At 46.3% G+C, this 16,772-nt stretch overlaps 1 protein-coding gene across 1 annotated transcript in view; it reads right to left on the bottom strand.

Moving 5' to 3' along the window:
• The window catches only part of MYRIP (myosin VIIA and Rab interacting protein), a 140,811-nt gene that overhangs the window by 78,202 nt on the left and 45,837 nt on the right, over positions 1-16,772 (bottom strand). Inside the window, exon 3 of the mRNA XM_084902844.1 lies at positions 2,041-2,262. Within this exon, the coding sequence (XP_084758970.1) occupies positions 2,041-2,262 (222 nt within the window). The remainder of the gene's footprint in view (positions 1-2,040; positions 2,263-16,772) is intronic.

The raw sequence follows: 16,772 nt of genomic DNA, 5'->3' as shown, positions 1-16,772 counted from the left end.
TTTTAAAGTTATTTATCTGGAAATTTCCATACTTGATTCAAGTCAAAATATGCCTTAAATGCTCGTGTAATGCTGGGGGTTGGACAGCTTGTTACTATACACATCAAATGGACTTTTCTGAGACATCCTGCAAAGTGTAACAACCGGTCAGACTGAGGTACTCTGACCTGGACATTCTTCTCTATCAGTTTCAAGAGAAATGCCCAGAAGCAAAAACCTACCACATGTATCCCAGGAACTTCTTTCCTAGGTTCTGATGATGAACTTGAATAACAGAAAAACCGGAAATGAGCTCAAATTTCCTGTCCCCTTTGATTTCAGAAAATAATAATCCCAAGACTCCTGAGATGCCCCCACCAGACATCATTCAAGATGAAAAGAGCAAAATTCCAGCTTCTCCTCAGCAACTTCTTTCTGCCAATTCCGATTAAACCACCTTGGTGTGTCCTAGCTACGCTAGACATGCGGAACATAGAAGATCCCTCATTGACCGTCCCTTTTCTTAGAATAATCAGAACAAATGTACATTCGTGTTTTGGATGTCTTTCCAGGCATCCTGCTATGTGTGGTCCATTATGTTCCAGGGTCCGCCTCTGAGACTCGGGGAACTGCCGTGGAGTGTTTACACTGAAATAACACAGGACTATTCTGCAGGATTCCCTGATCCTCCTGCCTCCTCAGGAAATGATAGGAATGTGAAATGGACATTTAAAATGTAGCCTTAGGAGCCATGTGCTGTCCTTTGACAACTTGTTTTTCAATATCTGGCTGCTCCTTGAGACAGCCTTGTAGGAAGAAAGCAGCACAGGATGGGAATCAGAAGGCTGGCTTCTGGGGCCACATTCTTCCATTTGTAAGTGATGTGCCTGAGTTCGTGCACCCGTCACTCAGCAATTCTGCTCTTTCGTGACAGCGCTGTGTCGCTTAATTGTAACTGATAATAAACTCTGTGACTCAGGGTGGATATGGGGTGGAGAGGATGGGACTGTATGCTATGACTATTGGCTGCTTAGTAAATTTGGAGATTTTTTTTGAGCCACAGAGGAGAGGAACAGAGAAAAACCAAAAGAAACAAAATTATGTCGGTACTGCTATGTCCTCCTGTGTGGGGCGTGGATATATTGAAGGACAGGAAAGAACAGCGTATCTTAAAAAGTGCTATTCCGATGGTTTTCAACTGCTACTTTCAATGATTTCATAACCTCCTGAGGAACGAACCCCGATTCTTCACACAAACTGGCCAACTCTCCATGCCTCCGCAAGGGTCTGCTCCAGGCCTCCCCCACACCCCGGGGAGCTGTGGTCCCTGCTCATGCCGCCCCTTGTCCAAGAATGCCCTGTGGCTCCTCCTCTCTGAGCTCCACCCAGGGTCCCTTCCTCTTCATGAAACCTCTTCAGGACACTCCAACACTCTGGATCCTTTTCTCTTTAATGACCACCAGGGTCATTAAAATTCCCGAAACCTCCTTCATACTCTGCATTTGTCTACTATTGAACACTGCCCTGGCCTAGTATTCAGGCCCGAAGATGTGGGTGCCTTTTACATGCCAGGCTATGTACGGTGCTTCACATGGAGCTGAGTAAGACAGGGACAGTCCCTGTCCGTGAGGCACCCACCACGGGTTGGACAGCACCGTGGTGCCCTCATGGACATTTGAACCAAGTGCTGTGCGCGACACACCCAACCAACCAGCTGGGTGCGGCACTGCAACGTTCGTGCATTTCAAACACCGCCCCTCTCCCCGAAAGCGGACAGGTTCTGACCATGAACTTGAATAACATAGAAAAACTGGAATGGAGCTCAAATCATGGTTTCTGGGTTCAGCATCATTCCTAAGACTCCCACACGTACTTGTGGAATGAATGAATGAATGAAAGTTGAGAAATGTGATATCAGCTCACACAGTACCCTTGCGGCCCCTCACCTGGGTAACCTACTACTCGCAGGACTGTGTGCCCGTCCATCGCTGCTCGCCCTACCTGGCTGAAGGAAGATGGACGGTGCCAGACGAGGCCCCTGGGGCCCGCCCGGCCACTCACCTGGCTTGCTGGCAGACGGAGCAGAGCCACACCTTCTCGTGCTTCTGGTAGGAGCAGCAGCTCTTGCAGACGTTGAAGGCGCAGTCCCCGCAGCGGCGCTTGGTGTTGACGAGGAAGGTGAAGGGCGAGCAGCAGCGCATGCAGCAGTGCTCCACGAACTTGCGGTGCTTGGAGAGGATGCTGCACTTGCTGCCCTCCTCGTCCAGCTTCTGCTTCATCTCACTGCAGCGGGCGGACAAGGGAAGAGAGGACCAGGTCAGGGGGCTCTCTCCCCAGAGCACTCCCACCCCGGCCCGGCCACAGACCAAGCCACGTGGAGGGCCTTCCTGCACAGCAATACAGCTCACACTGGCTTCCCAGAGAGCCAGAGAGGAGCCCCCCAGGTGGGTCAGCGTTGGGGGCGTCTGTATGTCACATTTTCTATGAGAAAGCACGAACAGCCCGCTACTTACATGTCAGACCCTAGACAGAGACACGTATCATCATTAGAAAACTAAGTACAACTTCAGAAAAGGAAACCTTTAACGTAATTAACACCTTCTTACAGGAGCCGGAGATCGTGTTGTTATGCTACTGTATTAAAACATTAATCCTCCCAACAGCCCTGCTGGGGATATGATCGATGCGGTGCTGGCCCTATTTAGCATCCCTGGGAACGGGAGCACCCGGGGGATCTTAAAAGCCTTTCAAATCAACCTGAGTGGAGGACTCCTAAGCAGTGGTGAGTCAGGGCTGCATAAAACACAACCCTCAGAGCCTCAGAGCCTTGGACCAAAAGAAAACTCTCAAAATCCATGACCTAAGAAGTGGTCAACAGAGGCTGTGTACGTAGGAGTTTCCCTTGCCTGACCCATTAGGCGTGGAACAGGTAAGCAAAAGGGAAAATGTTAGAATTACCTGATTTCTACTACCTGAACTATTTATGTATCTCTCTCTCTCTCTCTCTCTCTCTCTCTCTCTCTCTCTCTCTCTCTCTCTCTCCCTCTCTCTCTCTCTCTCTCTCTCTCTCTCTCTCTCTCTCTCTCTCTCTCTCTCTCTCTCTCCCCCCTGCCCTCATATTTTTAAAATGAGATGATTTTCAAGTCCAGAAAATTGTCTATCTTTGTTTAGATTTTCAAGTGTGTTGGCATAAAGTGGTGCACAGGTTTCTTTTATGACTTTAAGACCTCTGCTATAGCTGACACCGGTTTGGCTCAGTGGATAGAGCATCGGCCTGCGGACTGCAAGGTCCCAGGTTCGTTTCCGGTCAAGGGCATGTACCTTGGTTGCGGGCACATCCCCAGTACGGGGTGTGCAGGAGGCAGCTGATCGATGATTCTCTCTCACCGATGTTTCTAACTCTCTATCCCTCTCCCTTCCTCCCTGTGGGAAAAAAAAATCAATAAAATATATATTTTTAAAAAAGACCTCTGCTATATTAGTAATTATTTGTAATTTTGTCCCCCTTTTCTTTGTAAATGTTGCTTAGTTGAGCCTAAGCGTTTTACTCTAAACTTTATGCAGATTCTCTCTTTCAGCTGCTTCTCCCTCGAAGGCTCCAGGCCACCTCTCTTGCCTCACGCCAAAATGAACGCCGCAGCCGCTAGCCCGCAGAGCCCCCGGCCAGCACTCCCCATCGGACCAGGCTGATCCATCCGGTTTAAATTCCCTCTTCATGCCCAGACGGCATGGCTCAGAGGCTGAGTGTCAATCTATGAACCAGGAGGTCATGGTTCGATTCCCGCTCAAGGCACATGCCCAGGTTGCGGACTACCACTCAGTGATTCTCTCTCATCATTGATGTTTCTCTCTCTTCCTCTCCCTTCCTCTCTGAAATCAATGAAAATGTATTTTTTAAAAGTTCCCTCTTCACTTCTACCCCCTGGGAATTTCCTTTTCTTACCTTTCCTGCCAACTTTTTTTTTTTTTTTTTTTTTTTTTTAAAAGAGAGAGATAATCCACCTGCCATAGAATGTACCCTTCCGATTGTACAATTCGGTGGTTTTAGTTCATTCACAAAGTGGTGTTGGGCACCACCCCTGCCTGATTGCAGAACATTTCCATCAGCCCCAAAGAAGCCCACATTATGCAGTCACTCCTCACTGCCAGCCCCTCAGTCCCTGCCAACCACCAACTCCTTCCTGGTTCTATGGCTTTGCTTATTCTGGACACATACTACACAAAAGGAATCATACCGCCTGTGGCCTGTTGTGTCTGGCTTCTTTCTTTGCATGTGTTCCGAGCCCATCCATGCAGTAGCATGTATCAGCACTCCATTCCTTTTTACTGCCAAATAATATTCCATTAACATACCTTATTTCATTTGTCCATTCATCAGCTGATGGACATCTGGGCTGTTCCTATTCTTTGGCTATTATAAATAATGCTGCTATGAACACTCATCTGTGTGGATATATCTTTTAAATTCTAGGAGTAAAATCACTGGGTCATATGGTAATGCTATGTTTAAATTTTTAAAAAACTGCCAGACTGTTTTCCAAATGGCTGTACCATTTTTACATCCCCATCAGCAGTATTTGAGGGTTCCAATTTCTCCACCTCCTCACCAACACTTGCTGTTGTCTGCCTTTTCTATTAGAGCCATTATACCCAGGGAGTATGGCGTGTTATCTAATTGAGGCATTGATTTGCATTCCCCTAATGACGAATAATGCTGAGTACCTTTTCATATCCATATCGGCCATTTGTACATCTTCTTCGAAGAGAAATCTATTCACAGCTTTTGCCCATTTTAACAGTAGATTATTCATCTCTTTATTGTTGTGTTGGAGGAGTTCTCTAAATGTATTCTGGATACAAGTTCCTTATCAGTTTTATGACTTGCAAATATTTCCTCTTTCTTATGTTAAACCTCATATTTTATTAGTATTTTTATGTGTTTCTAGTATAAAGAAGGGTTGCACTAGTTCATCCCACCCTCCTATTAGAATTGGAAATCTCCATGTGGTTTTATAACCTCATTTTTCACTTAACAACAACATATCACAAACATCTTTCCACGGCAGTTCGGGGAGTGTTTGCAGCGTTAGCCTCCGGTGACGTAGGCTGGCTGACACATCGGCCAATACGTGAGCAGGACTGGCTGCCCTGCACAGCCATCTCCCTGGCTGCTCTGTGGCCTGATGGGTAATAGGGAAAGGCTGAATCAGTATTGAAAGGGGAGGCCACATCAGGTCAACTAATAATCCTGTGCGGTAAAATATGACATGCACTTTGATGAACAGAACATTCACTGGGGAACAGGACAGTGTTTTTGTCCTCAGGCACGAAGACGTTGATATCCGGTCCCTCAGATTTAGAACCGAAGAACGAAGTCATCAGCGGCTCTGACATCTGTAAGCAACACAAGAACAGCGTCGGCAACGGACCGGCTTCTATTGATATTTCACAGACACGAAATTAAATGGGATAACACACTCAGGAAGGAAAGTCTTTGGGGATCAAAAAAGCTCTATGAACGCAATCTACAGAATCCCTGGAGCTTCATGAGTTCTGTTTCGTGATACACAGGACTGCAAACAGCAAATCTGATCAGTCTCTGCAAAACCGCTCCTCCCCAAGCTTCCTGGGCTAAGTGAATGGACCCTCCATCCACCCACGACTACAGCCAGACCCGGGCATTTTCTTGGTCTTGTCCCTCCTTGCACATCATGGTCAATCCATGCTCTATACATTATATCTTCCAAATAGAAAGTACCCGGCATTCATTCACTTGTCTCCATCTTTGCTTTGCCCCAACCCACCCCTGGTCCAACGTGGCCTCATCTCTCCCGAGACCAGGGGAACAGGCTCTTCCTAAACTTCTCCCTCTTCCCCCATCTCTTCTTTCAACTACAGCAAGAAAGTCCTTTCGAGTATGAACATCTGGTTGGATCACCCACCTGCTTCACATGCTTTACAGATTCCAGTGTTCCCCCCAAGACAAAACAGGAACCCACATGGCCCGGGTGCCTCCAAACGCACCCCCTCCTCTTAGGGTGCGAGAGCCACAAAGCCTGTTCCATTTCTTACTGATCTTTGAAAATGCCCTGTCTTTTTTTTCTTTGAGGTTTTCCTACACGTCCTCTCTTCTTGAAAGCTCAGCCTCAGTCCGTTCACCCTCCTCCATTTCTCCACAAAGGCCTTCCCGTGTGGCCGGTCATCCGCACAGACAGCCCTGGGCAGCCCATCACTGTGGGGACTGGTCTCTGAGAGGTTTTACAGATGGAAATGGTACACCGATGTCCATGTTTCCTAACGATGCTCTTAGATTAGAAACAGGGTAGCGTGCCTTCTCCTCCCTCCTACCCGGGATCTGAATCCCTGGAAAACATGGGAAGCATCTGCATTTCAGTTTTAATTTTCATAAATCCCTTTGGTGGTGTTCCCTAGAACACCACCAAAGTGGACCACTGCTGATGGGCCAGACGAACGTGGGTGGTGCAGGACTAAATACTTTTTTTTTAATAATAAATTATGTTTTGGTTTTAATACAGATTAGGAAAAAAATTAACAAACATTGTTAGCCTGGCATTTCAGAGATGTAAATGCTTAGAGTTAGTTGAAATTCTATTTAATATTTTTAAGTGAGATGTTTAAGAGGAAAATACTAAGTAAATAGCAACAAAGTTGATATATGCATTTGGCAAAATTTATGAAAGTGGTTGCCTACAGACTCACAGTGAGAGAGAGAGAGATGTGTTCAATAGGCAAAGCCCATCAAACAGTTTCTCAAATGGCCAAGGATATGGAAACTTCTGGAGATGGTTCCATAAAACAAGAGACAACTCGGCATAATCCCATATGGAGAGATTTTCTTCTCGGCCACTAAGGTCTCCGCCACTGGAAAGTCCAGCTGCCAGTGATACTAGAGGCTGCTAGGAGCTTGCTGAGACTGAAGTTTAGACAGACTAATCTTTATTCAGTTCACTATGCAGCTACAGGAGTTGTATTTCATATCCTATTACCCTCAATTAACATTCATTCAGAGTCCACTAGAGGGCAACCCTGCACCTAGAAATGGGGGAGATGGGGAAAGATGATCACTTAGCAACCAGACTGTGTCATCTATTGGGCCATGATGACTAGAACGATCAGAATGAATAACAAGACACTCTGAAATCTTTCAGTAAGGTTTCAGTTTCTCAGCATTTCTTTAGTCATGGGATGTGGCCCTACCTCATAACAACAGTTAATACTAGCTCTTGAATGCCTGTTTTTAAGTCTTTTTTCACTTTACAGGTAAGAAAGCCTGTTGTGCTGGAGAACCAGCTAGTGGACAGGTAGCTGGGAAAAAGTGAGCAAGAGAGAGAGAGCAGAGCTCAGAGAACAGGGAATCTTGTGTATATGATGTATTGTAGGCGCACTCTTGAACTAAGGGGAGAAAGAGAAACAGAATAGAAAAGAGGGAGGCGGCGAGCAGAGACGTGGTCTGATCCAGGGAGCACGGGTTGTACTACAGAGCAGGTCCCACGCTGAGGAAAGAGGATGGCCTTTGTGCCCCTGTGTTATTAGTCAGCCCTGTAGCAGCAAGCCACTCCACCCTGACCCAAAGAGGGTGTAACCTCTAGGGAGAAAAATTCTCCTGACCTGGGAGCAGCTGGGAGCAGCTGGGAGCCATCGGCAGTCAGAACTTGGAGACCCTGGGCTGTGGGTGTCCTGGACAAGCAAAGGGGACTTGGGCAGGCCACTGCAGCCCCCGCTACTAAGCATCTTGTCCGTGGGTGTTGCTGGTAGGGATCAGGGCCAAAGGTTTGAATTTGAAAGACGTTCTATGATTGCCTTAGGTTTGCAGTTATCACCAATGTTCTTATTTATAAAATATGTAAGTACAATGAAGTCACTAGGAAAAGAAAAGAGATTTTTTTAAAAATCAGGAACCAAATATAACCAGAATGAGGCATCTGCTCTAACTCTATGGCCAGTTCCAGCCCAGCCTCAACACGTGTATCCATCTCCAAACCACAAAACCGATTCCTGGCAGACACCAGAGAGTAACGTCGACTTTATTGAGAGCTCTGTGCGGAAGTGGAGGTGTGAGCTATGTGGCTGAAAACTTCCTTTTATCAACTGCCCTTCAAACATCTCCTCTGGCCTGAACACTCGTGTCCCCGGTGTGTCCGGGACTGCCCCAGAACCACCAATTTTACAAACACATCCTTGGGATGGGGGGTGCAGGAGCCAGGGGGTGTTTGGCTCATCTGCTGCACAAATATACTGACCAGAAGAGATACTTTATTTTTTTTATTTTAATAGATCTTTAAATCGATCGTTAGAGGGAAAGAGAGAAAAACACTGATGTGAGAGAAAAACATTAATCGGTTGCCTCCTGGGGATCAAGCCTGCAACCCGAGCGTGTGTCCTGAATTGAACTGACTGCTCTTTAGTGCACCGGACAACACCCAACCACCTCAGCCACCGCAGCCAGCGCCAGAAAAGGTACTTTCACGCTTTCACTGAGCATCAAAGTTCTCTCCTAGCTTCCCAAAAGCCACAGCAAAAGAGGGAAAAGGGTATATTGATGGGATTTTCAGTTTCACAAAGAAGGAAGTTCACCGTTTTCTCACAACAGGTAACATTTCCTAGAACCCAATTCTACATGAAACTTCTCCTGTGGAGCTTATACTGGGTAACCCAGTGCCATAAAGGTTCCTGTTGTCAAACGCCCCGTAGAGATGGCATCCCCACACGTGTCTCTCTTCGAACTCTAGTTCTCTCTGCCCCTGCCCTTATCACAATGTGCAGTGACTGACGTGGCCTATCTGTTCATTTGTTTCCTTGTGCATTGTCCCCATTGGGGCTCCAGGAGGGCCGGCCCGTGTGGGTGACTCACCACTGTGTGCCCGGCCTGCCCGCAGGGCCCAGTCCCAGGCTCTCGGCTTGTTTTGAATAAATAAGTAGAATAGCTGGTCAAGCGTTAGGTGATGTGGCGCAGCAGGAGAATGTTAGGAGCTAAAATCAGCAGGGCCAGCATAATCTAGCATAGCAATCAAAACCGAATAATGTGTGATGCAGAACATTTATAATCAGTAGCCCCCCTGATTGAAGGGTTAAAAGTTATGTTATATGGCAAAGAGGTACAAATGGGCACCCGTGTGCCTGATATCCGAGGAGACAGTTTGGACGACTGCTACCCTTTGTTTGGTTTTAGGTTTTCTCTCTTCTACTGCAGGACGATTTCACCTTTTCCCCGACAACATCTAATTCAGCGCCGCGTGCACCGCACAGGTTAAAAGCAAATGGATCACGGGTAGGCTGAAAGGAGAGCCAGGCCCAGCTTTCCAAATATCAGAAACCTGTATTTCAGGTTTGTATTCAGCAATGGTATTTGGTTATGGATTAAACCTGGTCGAAAGTAAAACTTGAAAAAGATCTCTGAAAAAATGAGTTCCTTTAGACATTTCTCAAATTTGATTAAACGCTTAATACCCATTTATCCCCCAAATAAAATTAAAAAGCCTCTGGTGGCACCTAGAGAAAACCACGCCATTCATCATCATAATAGCTGCTTTTCTATATTACTCTAGACAACTCCAGCTTATGGGAAATGAAGTTGACATATTTTCTTATCTATGAGCTTGACTGACTGGAGAAATAATGTTGAGGATGATAATGTTTGCTGACTCACCCTAGTATATTTGTGTCTCAGAAACAGGATTCCATTTTCAGGGGAAACAAAGCCTCGTAATTAGGATCATGAGTCAGGCAACAACAAGAGGGGGAAAAGATTTGAATGCTAAGCAGACACGAAAAAGACACCCATCCTTTAAAATATGTTTAAGAGTGATAATATTTACTGGTTCGTTTTTCCTAGTAGGTATTTTATAATGCTGAAATAGCTCAAATTGTTACCAAAATATTTTGTATCATTCCCAAGAGACTTGGCAGGCTTCTGGAACACAACGCTCAGCAATTATTGTTGTTTTGCACAATCAAGACCACTGAGGATCTGTAAATAGTATTTAAACGAGGTTGTAAGTGGTTCCTTTGGTAATTTCCGTTGGCAACGAAACTGGCAATTCCATTAACAAAAATGTTAAGCAATAGTAGGGGCTCACACCTGTCTACAGGAGCCCAATTTCTCACCCCACAAAAACATATATGGTGCCACCAACAGACATGGGTGCTGCTGCCAGCATGGGATCCTGAGTGGATGGCAGACCCACGAACTCTTGTTCAACTCTCAGGCACAGAGTCTATTAGGTTCTCTTGGATAAGCTTATCCACCCACTACTCTCTGCAGAATCAACTGCTTCCTCCTTGTTCTGTAGACAATACATCATTCTTTTTTTTAATATACTTTTTTTTTTTAATTTCAGAGAGGAAAGGAGAGGGAAAGTGAGGTAGAAACATCAATGAGAGAGAATCATTGGTAAGCTGCCTCCTGCACGTCCCCTGCTGGGGATCGAGCCTGCATCCTGCGTATGTGCCCCCTGCAACCTGGGTATGTGCCCTTGACCGGAATCGAACCCGGGACCCTTCAGTTCATGCTCTGACACTCTATCCACTGAGCCAAATCGGCTAGGGCACGTCTGTCATTCTGTTGAGCACTTTACATGCACCGTTTAACGCCCTCCGAAGACAGATCTTGACCCTAATGTAAGATGAGGAAATGAAGGCATACTCCACCACGTCATAACTGTGTGTTTGCAGGTCCACTTCTCCTTCTAGTATTTTGAGTTTTTTGAAACCATGTTTTGTTTATCTTTGCATTCTCCAACCAAACTGGTTCTGTTTTATCAACCTACACTGATTTCTGAGCTCCTCCTGGGTGTCAGAAGCCCCCGACCCTGGCCCATGGCTACAACACAGCAGGCTCTCCATGTACATGTGCTGTTGTGTCCTAACCTCCAATGTGAAATTAGTCCTTAGATGTATGTCTTTAAGTAACAGATGTCCCAAAATTGGAAGACATTTGTCAGATAAAACTGTCACTCCGGGAACTTGGCCGTGTTTCCAATCTAGCAGCCAGGCTGATGATGCAAATGTCTCAAAACACCTCAAAAGAAGGACCACAGTGCTATCGCCAGAGGGACTCTATGCACCACGACCACAACCACATGGACCGTGAGTAAGGCCGGAGGCTAAAGCAGTGGTTCTCAACCTTTCTAATGCCCTGACCCTTTAATACAGTTCCTCATGTTGTGGTGACCCCCAACCATAAAATTATTTTTGTTGCTACTTCATAACTGTCATTTTGCTACTGTTATGAATAGTAATGTAAATATCTGTGTTTTCCGATGGTCTTAGGCTCTACAGCAAAGACTCACAGGTTGAGAACCGCTAGCAGGGGCGCCTAAGACCATCAGAAAACACAGATAAGGAAGCTATTGTATCTAGCAGCCCTTTTGGGTGAAATTAAAAAAAAAGAAAAAGATTTTGATCTCAAAGGCTCTTTTTTTCTATCTTCAACCGTGAGCCAATTTCAAACGGAGAGAGTAATTCTGATCATGTGTGGTGAAGGAAGAAAGATTTCTCTACAGCCCAGAAAAGCCATACCATATGTCAAGTGTTAAAGCCAAATTCTAGAGCACTTACAGATCTTGGGGATAAAAGCGCAAGACAAGAGAACTGGGTGGCTCAACACATGCGGATGAAATGTGAAAAAATGCCCCAAAGAGACATTGCTGTTGAAATAGAAAAGCTAACTGAGAGTGCAGCCACGACAAGGTGAGCCAGAATAATCAGGGTTACGCGAACAACTGAGCAGAGACCCACAGACATCCATGAGATAAGGTCAGGGTGCGCCCCAGGTCCCACAGGCCTTGGCAGTCCTTTTCAGAGAACCGGCTCTTCTGAGTCACACGTGAGGCCAGAGGGTTGGAACAAAGAAGAACATTGTAGTGGATGCGATTGGTGCTGTACTCAACTCCATGCTCTCATTCTCTCACTTGGTGCCCTCCTTCCCTGGGAAATTGGTCTTACAAAAGCACGCGCCCCCCCCCCCCAACCCATGGCCATGCACACCCGCACCCCCAGGCCAGATCTAGGTCAATGTCTGACTTGCACAGAGATGGGGAGACTATAAAGGCCAGCCCCTCACCTTAAGGTGGGACAATTCTTGTGCAACTCATGATCCAGAGCTCCCGATGGGATCAGACTGAAACTTGGTCCAGCTGAGACCTCACTCTTCCCTGCCTCAGCCTCACGTGGACACACCACTGCTCCCAAGAGCACTCCCCACCAAACCATCAGCATCTGAATCCCTGCCTCAGGCTCTGCTGCTAGAAAACTCATCCTAGTCTGACCAGCGCGGCTCAGTGGTTGAGCATTGACCTATGATCCAGGATGTCACGGTTCGATTCCCAGTCAGGGCACAGGCCCCGGTTGTGGGCTCAGTCCCCAGTGGGGGGTGCGCAGGAGGCAGCTGATCCATCATCATTGATGTTTCTCTCTCTCTCCCCCTCTCCCTTCTTCTCTGAAATCAATTAAAAAAAATATTTTTTTAAAAAGAAAACTCATCTTAAGCAGCATCATGACCCTTCTCCTTCATAACCTGTGCCACAATTGTAATTGTACACTTCCTTCTGCGAGTCTCTAGTTGCTGCCCGCCCCCTCCACCAGAGTGTGAACCTCTGGACTCCCCTTTGTTTCCCCAGCACAGACCACAGCCACCCGCACCCCCTGAATACTTGAAACAGATCCTGTAAGAATCTTTTCACCACTGAGGTTACTTTTCCTGGCGAAAGCATCACGTGGATACTCATTAAGGGCCACAAAGTATTTCTGCGGTGGCTGTGTTCATTTGAAAATCTAACCCATCACCAATAGACCTGCCATTTAAAAGTCACCTATGAAACACCATGAAATCCTCCTCTGGCAGAATGCGTGACCGAAGGTTGTCCACCTGAGCGATTCGGCAAGCGAGCGGCTTTGTTTTAATAACACTGCAGATCCCCAGAGGCACAGACTCATTAAATACCTGGGTTGTGTGCTCCACAAAACTCCAGTGTATGGGAAAAGTTAGGCCTTGAGCTTTCCGTGGTTAATGTGTTTGTCAGCAGTCCACACGCGTGTCCGATGAGGCCACGGGCCATCCCCACAGAGGGCCTCCTCCTCTCCCTGTGTCATTGCTTGGTGATTTCTAAGTCCTGCTCCCAACCCGCATGGGGCCAGGCTGAGGCCCGATGTCTGGGAAGACTGTTTATGTCGCACAAACATCTGGCCTTGAGAAAGCACCACCCTGGGTGGGGCCTCATGCCCACAGGTGTTTTTACAATGGAAGCGAGACCGGAGGCCTTTAACCAGGGAGCGGCGGCCGACCCTGTGCCAAGCCCCAAGGCCCCCTAATGACAGGCAGACACAAGAGACCTCGGTGGAAGACATCAGCCACACCCCACAGTGCAGACGCCCCAATATTTACAGTGCGTATCGCTCACTTTTTAACAAATGCTTTTATTGATTCTTAGAGAGGAAGGAAGGGAGAGAAATAGAGAGAGAGGAACATCGATGTGAGAGGCAAAGGAGTTTGATTCTTTTTTTAAAAATATGTATTTTATTGATTTTTTACAGAGAGGAAGAGAGAGGGATAGAGAGTCAGAAACATCAATGAGAGAGAATCATTGATCAGCTGCCTCTTGCACACCTCCCACTGAAGATGTGCCCGCAACCAAGGTACATGCCCTTGACAGGAATCGAACCTGGGACCTTTCAGCCTGCAAGCAGTCGCTCTATCCACTGAGATAAACCGGTTTTGGCGAGTTTGATAAATATATTTATTTCCTTATTCTTTTTCCAGCATGATCAGGAAGTCCCAAACGCCAACATTTATGACTTTTTTTCCTTTTTCCTTTTTTTTTTTTTTTTTTTAATAACATTGATGATTTTTGAAAGCAATTCTGAATCCTATCAGTTAAAGTTTAACTCCATGTGAAAGTTATTTTGTAGCCTTGGCCAGTTTGGCTCAATGGATAGAGCGTCAGCCTAGGGACTGTAGGGTCCCAGGTTTGATTCCGGTCAAGGGCATGCACCTTGGTTGAAGGCACATCTCCAGTAGGGGGTGTGCAGGAGGCAGCTGATCGATGCTTCTCTCTCATCGATGTTTCTGACTCTCTCCCATCCTCTCTGTAAAAAAATCAATAAAATTTATTTTTTTAAAAAGTCATCTTGTGTCAGCAATACTTCAAGAGCACATCCCTCTTGCTATTTTCACCCAATAAAAAAAGAAGTTAACACGTGAATCGTCCATTGCGTGGTGGGGAAGAGAGCAGCACCAAGAATAAGCACATCCTCAGTACATTCTGAATGAGAACGAAACTGCCAAAAATTACCGCCTCAGCGAAGCAGCCAGTGTTGTTCATGATGACTGCCATCGGAAGAGGAAATTCCAGGGTGCATATCCCTACTGACTGCCGACTGTCTTTGTGAGTCACCACGTCTTGCTTAGGGGACTATAAGATATTGTAAGAACTAAGCGGCGTTCAGCATGCTACCAACGTCTTGTTGCTAACAGTCCAGAGAGGGAGACACCTGATCCTGTGCTCTGAGGTGATGAATGCTTGGAAGCAGCAGAGACCATGGCTGCCGGTTCCATTTCTCCTGGCACCTGACTGCTCGGGAGGGTTGTCAGTGCCAGTGCCTGCACCGTAGGTAGGGGAAATCATGCATTTGCTAGAATTCCTTGACTGGCTTTCTGGTCAACAGATGGCTCATGAGTTCTTCTTGGGTGTAAGATGATAAACTAGCAAAACTTCAGACCCGGTTTATGCCCACCCGTGCAGACAGCGCGAGGTGCCTGTCATTAGGAGTAAAAACTTCCTTCAAAATCAGCATGCTTTTGGAGCCATGTCCCCAGGACCCTGAAGGTGCAGGTTTCTTTCTTGCAAAGACAACAGGTTCCCTTCGAACCTTCTCTGAGATGAATTTGAGAGATGTTTCCATTGGGTTTCTATTTGACTTATAATTTGAATCATGCTTATAGATGAAGTGTAACAATCAATACTATCTTCATATCTTCAAAAAGATATATGTCTTTTTCCATATACCTATAGACTATGTTATCTATAAATCCTCCCTGGTAATCCTAAATACTATAGAGAAGAGAAATTACAGATGTGGGCACATTTATTATATCGCGATGCTATTACTGGCCTAATGCAGTTGTTATAAAATCATACCAGATTATGGTAAAAGTGAAGTCAGGCAATGTGCATTAGTCTCAGTGTCTCGCCTCTGATCCTAAATCTTTTGACCATTTTCTCTGCTCTTTACATTTTCCATCATAAGGTAAGTAGGAGGGATATGGCATTCAAATTGGGGTAGTTTACTAGTTTTCTTATTTCTCTCTGGCAAGTAGGTAGGAAAACGTAAAAACACAGGTACATGCCCTTGACTGGGAATCGAACCCTCGACTTTTCAGTGTGCGGGCTGACACTCTAACCACTGACCCACACTGGCCAGCTGACACTCTAACCACTGACCCACACTGGCCAGGGCATGCCTTTCATTCTTTTTAATCCCAACTAATGGTGGCCGACGGCTATGATGAGAAGTACATACCTCACAGCAGAATAGAAAAAAGGTGCCTTGCGGAAGAAGCTAGTTACAAACCCAGACATGATGCCATTGAACTGAAGGATGCTGTGGGGTGGCCCTCTGACATTAGGTACCTCAGCTAACAATGGAAGGGTGACTTCAAAACCCCAATCTGGAAGCATCCAGAGAGTCAGGCCAGGAAATGAGAGTGTGGTGGCTGGTCTTGTTCTGCAGAGCCAGTGCCTCAACCATCCAGATGGAGTGTCCAGATCCAACCCTTGCCTTCCCTGCTTGAATTCCCAGAACACGGGAGGAAAATGGGCTCTGAATGACAGGAATCTCCAACGACTCTCTCCAGAGTGATTAATGCCAGTTGATCTCTTCTTGTTTCTCCACTATTTCCCTTTGCCTGGCTCTTCTAGTTGAATTGCAGTGACATCAGTAAGCCACTTCAAATCCTTTCTGAAGTAAGACTGAGGTAAAATGCACCCAGTAAATATCATTAGGGAAATGGGGAGTTGGGGGGCCTGGGATCCCTGAATCTCCTGCTACCATTCCTTTCCACGAACATGCACTTCTAACCTCTTCCACAAAAAAAAAAAAAAAAAGATTTCAAGAAGGACTGCCTGGAAAACAAAACGTGTGGGAAACATGAGAGCTGATTTCCTTGATTGCAACCCTGGACACAATGTTCTAAGGCGGTTTTGAGAAGCTAGATTTCCTTCCAGAATTCAGCACGCACAGGTCTGCCAGAAAAACATTTTGGATTCCAAGGGTCGTTAGGGGAATGTTGGTGTGCTCAGCCTTGAATGAGAAGAGGAAACTGCTGCGGTGGAGAGATTGCAAAGTGCTGTTCCCTTTAGCGTGGCATGGAAAGCACGGCCGTGCTGAAACCGGTTTGGCTCAGTGGTAGAGCGTCCGTCTGCAGACTGAGGGGTCCCAGGTTCGATTCCGGTCAAGGGCATGTATATACATCGGTTGCAGGCACATCCCTGGTAGGGGGTGTGCAAGAGGCGGCTGGTCGATGTCTCTCTCTCATCGATGTTCTGAGCTCTCTATCTCTCTCCCTTCAATATATCAACAAAATATATTAAAAAAAAGAAAAAGAAAAAGAAAAAAGAAAGAAAGAAAGCATGGTCACAATCAAAGGGACACTTCCCTTCACCATGCGGTTCCTGCCTGCACAGCATACCCCTCATGAGGAAGATGGCTGCTTTGCAGGAGGAAGATCCAGTGTACAACTTGCTTCCTAAGAAATGCAATTGTGTAAAGCCAGCACT

Source organism: Pipistrellus hanaki (genome assembly GCF_964339955.1).
Source record: "Pipistrellus hanaki genome assembly, chromosome: 13".
NCBI classification, from domain to species: Eukaryota; Metazoa; Chordata; class Mammalia; order Chiroptera; family Vespertilionidae; genus Pipistrellus; species Pipistrellus hanaki.
The sequence above is the reverse complement of the archived record's forward strand: the minus strand, read 5'-3'. Positions and strand labels throughout refer to the sequence as shown.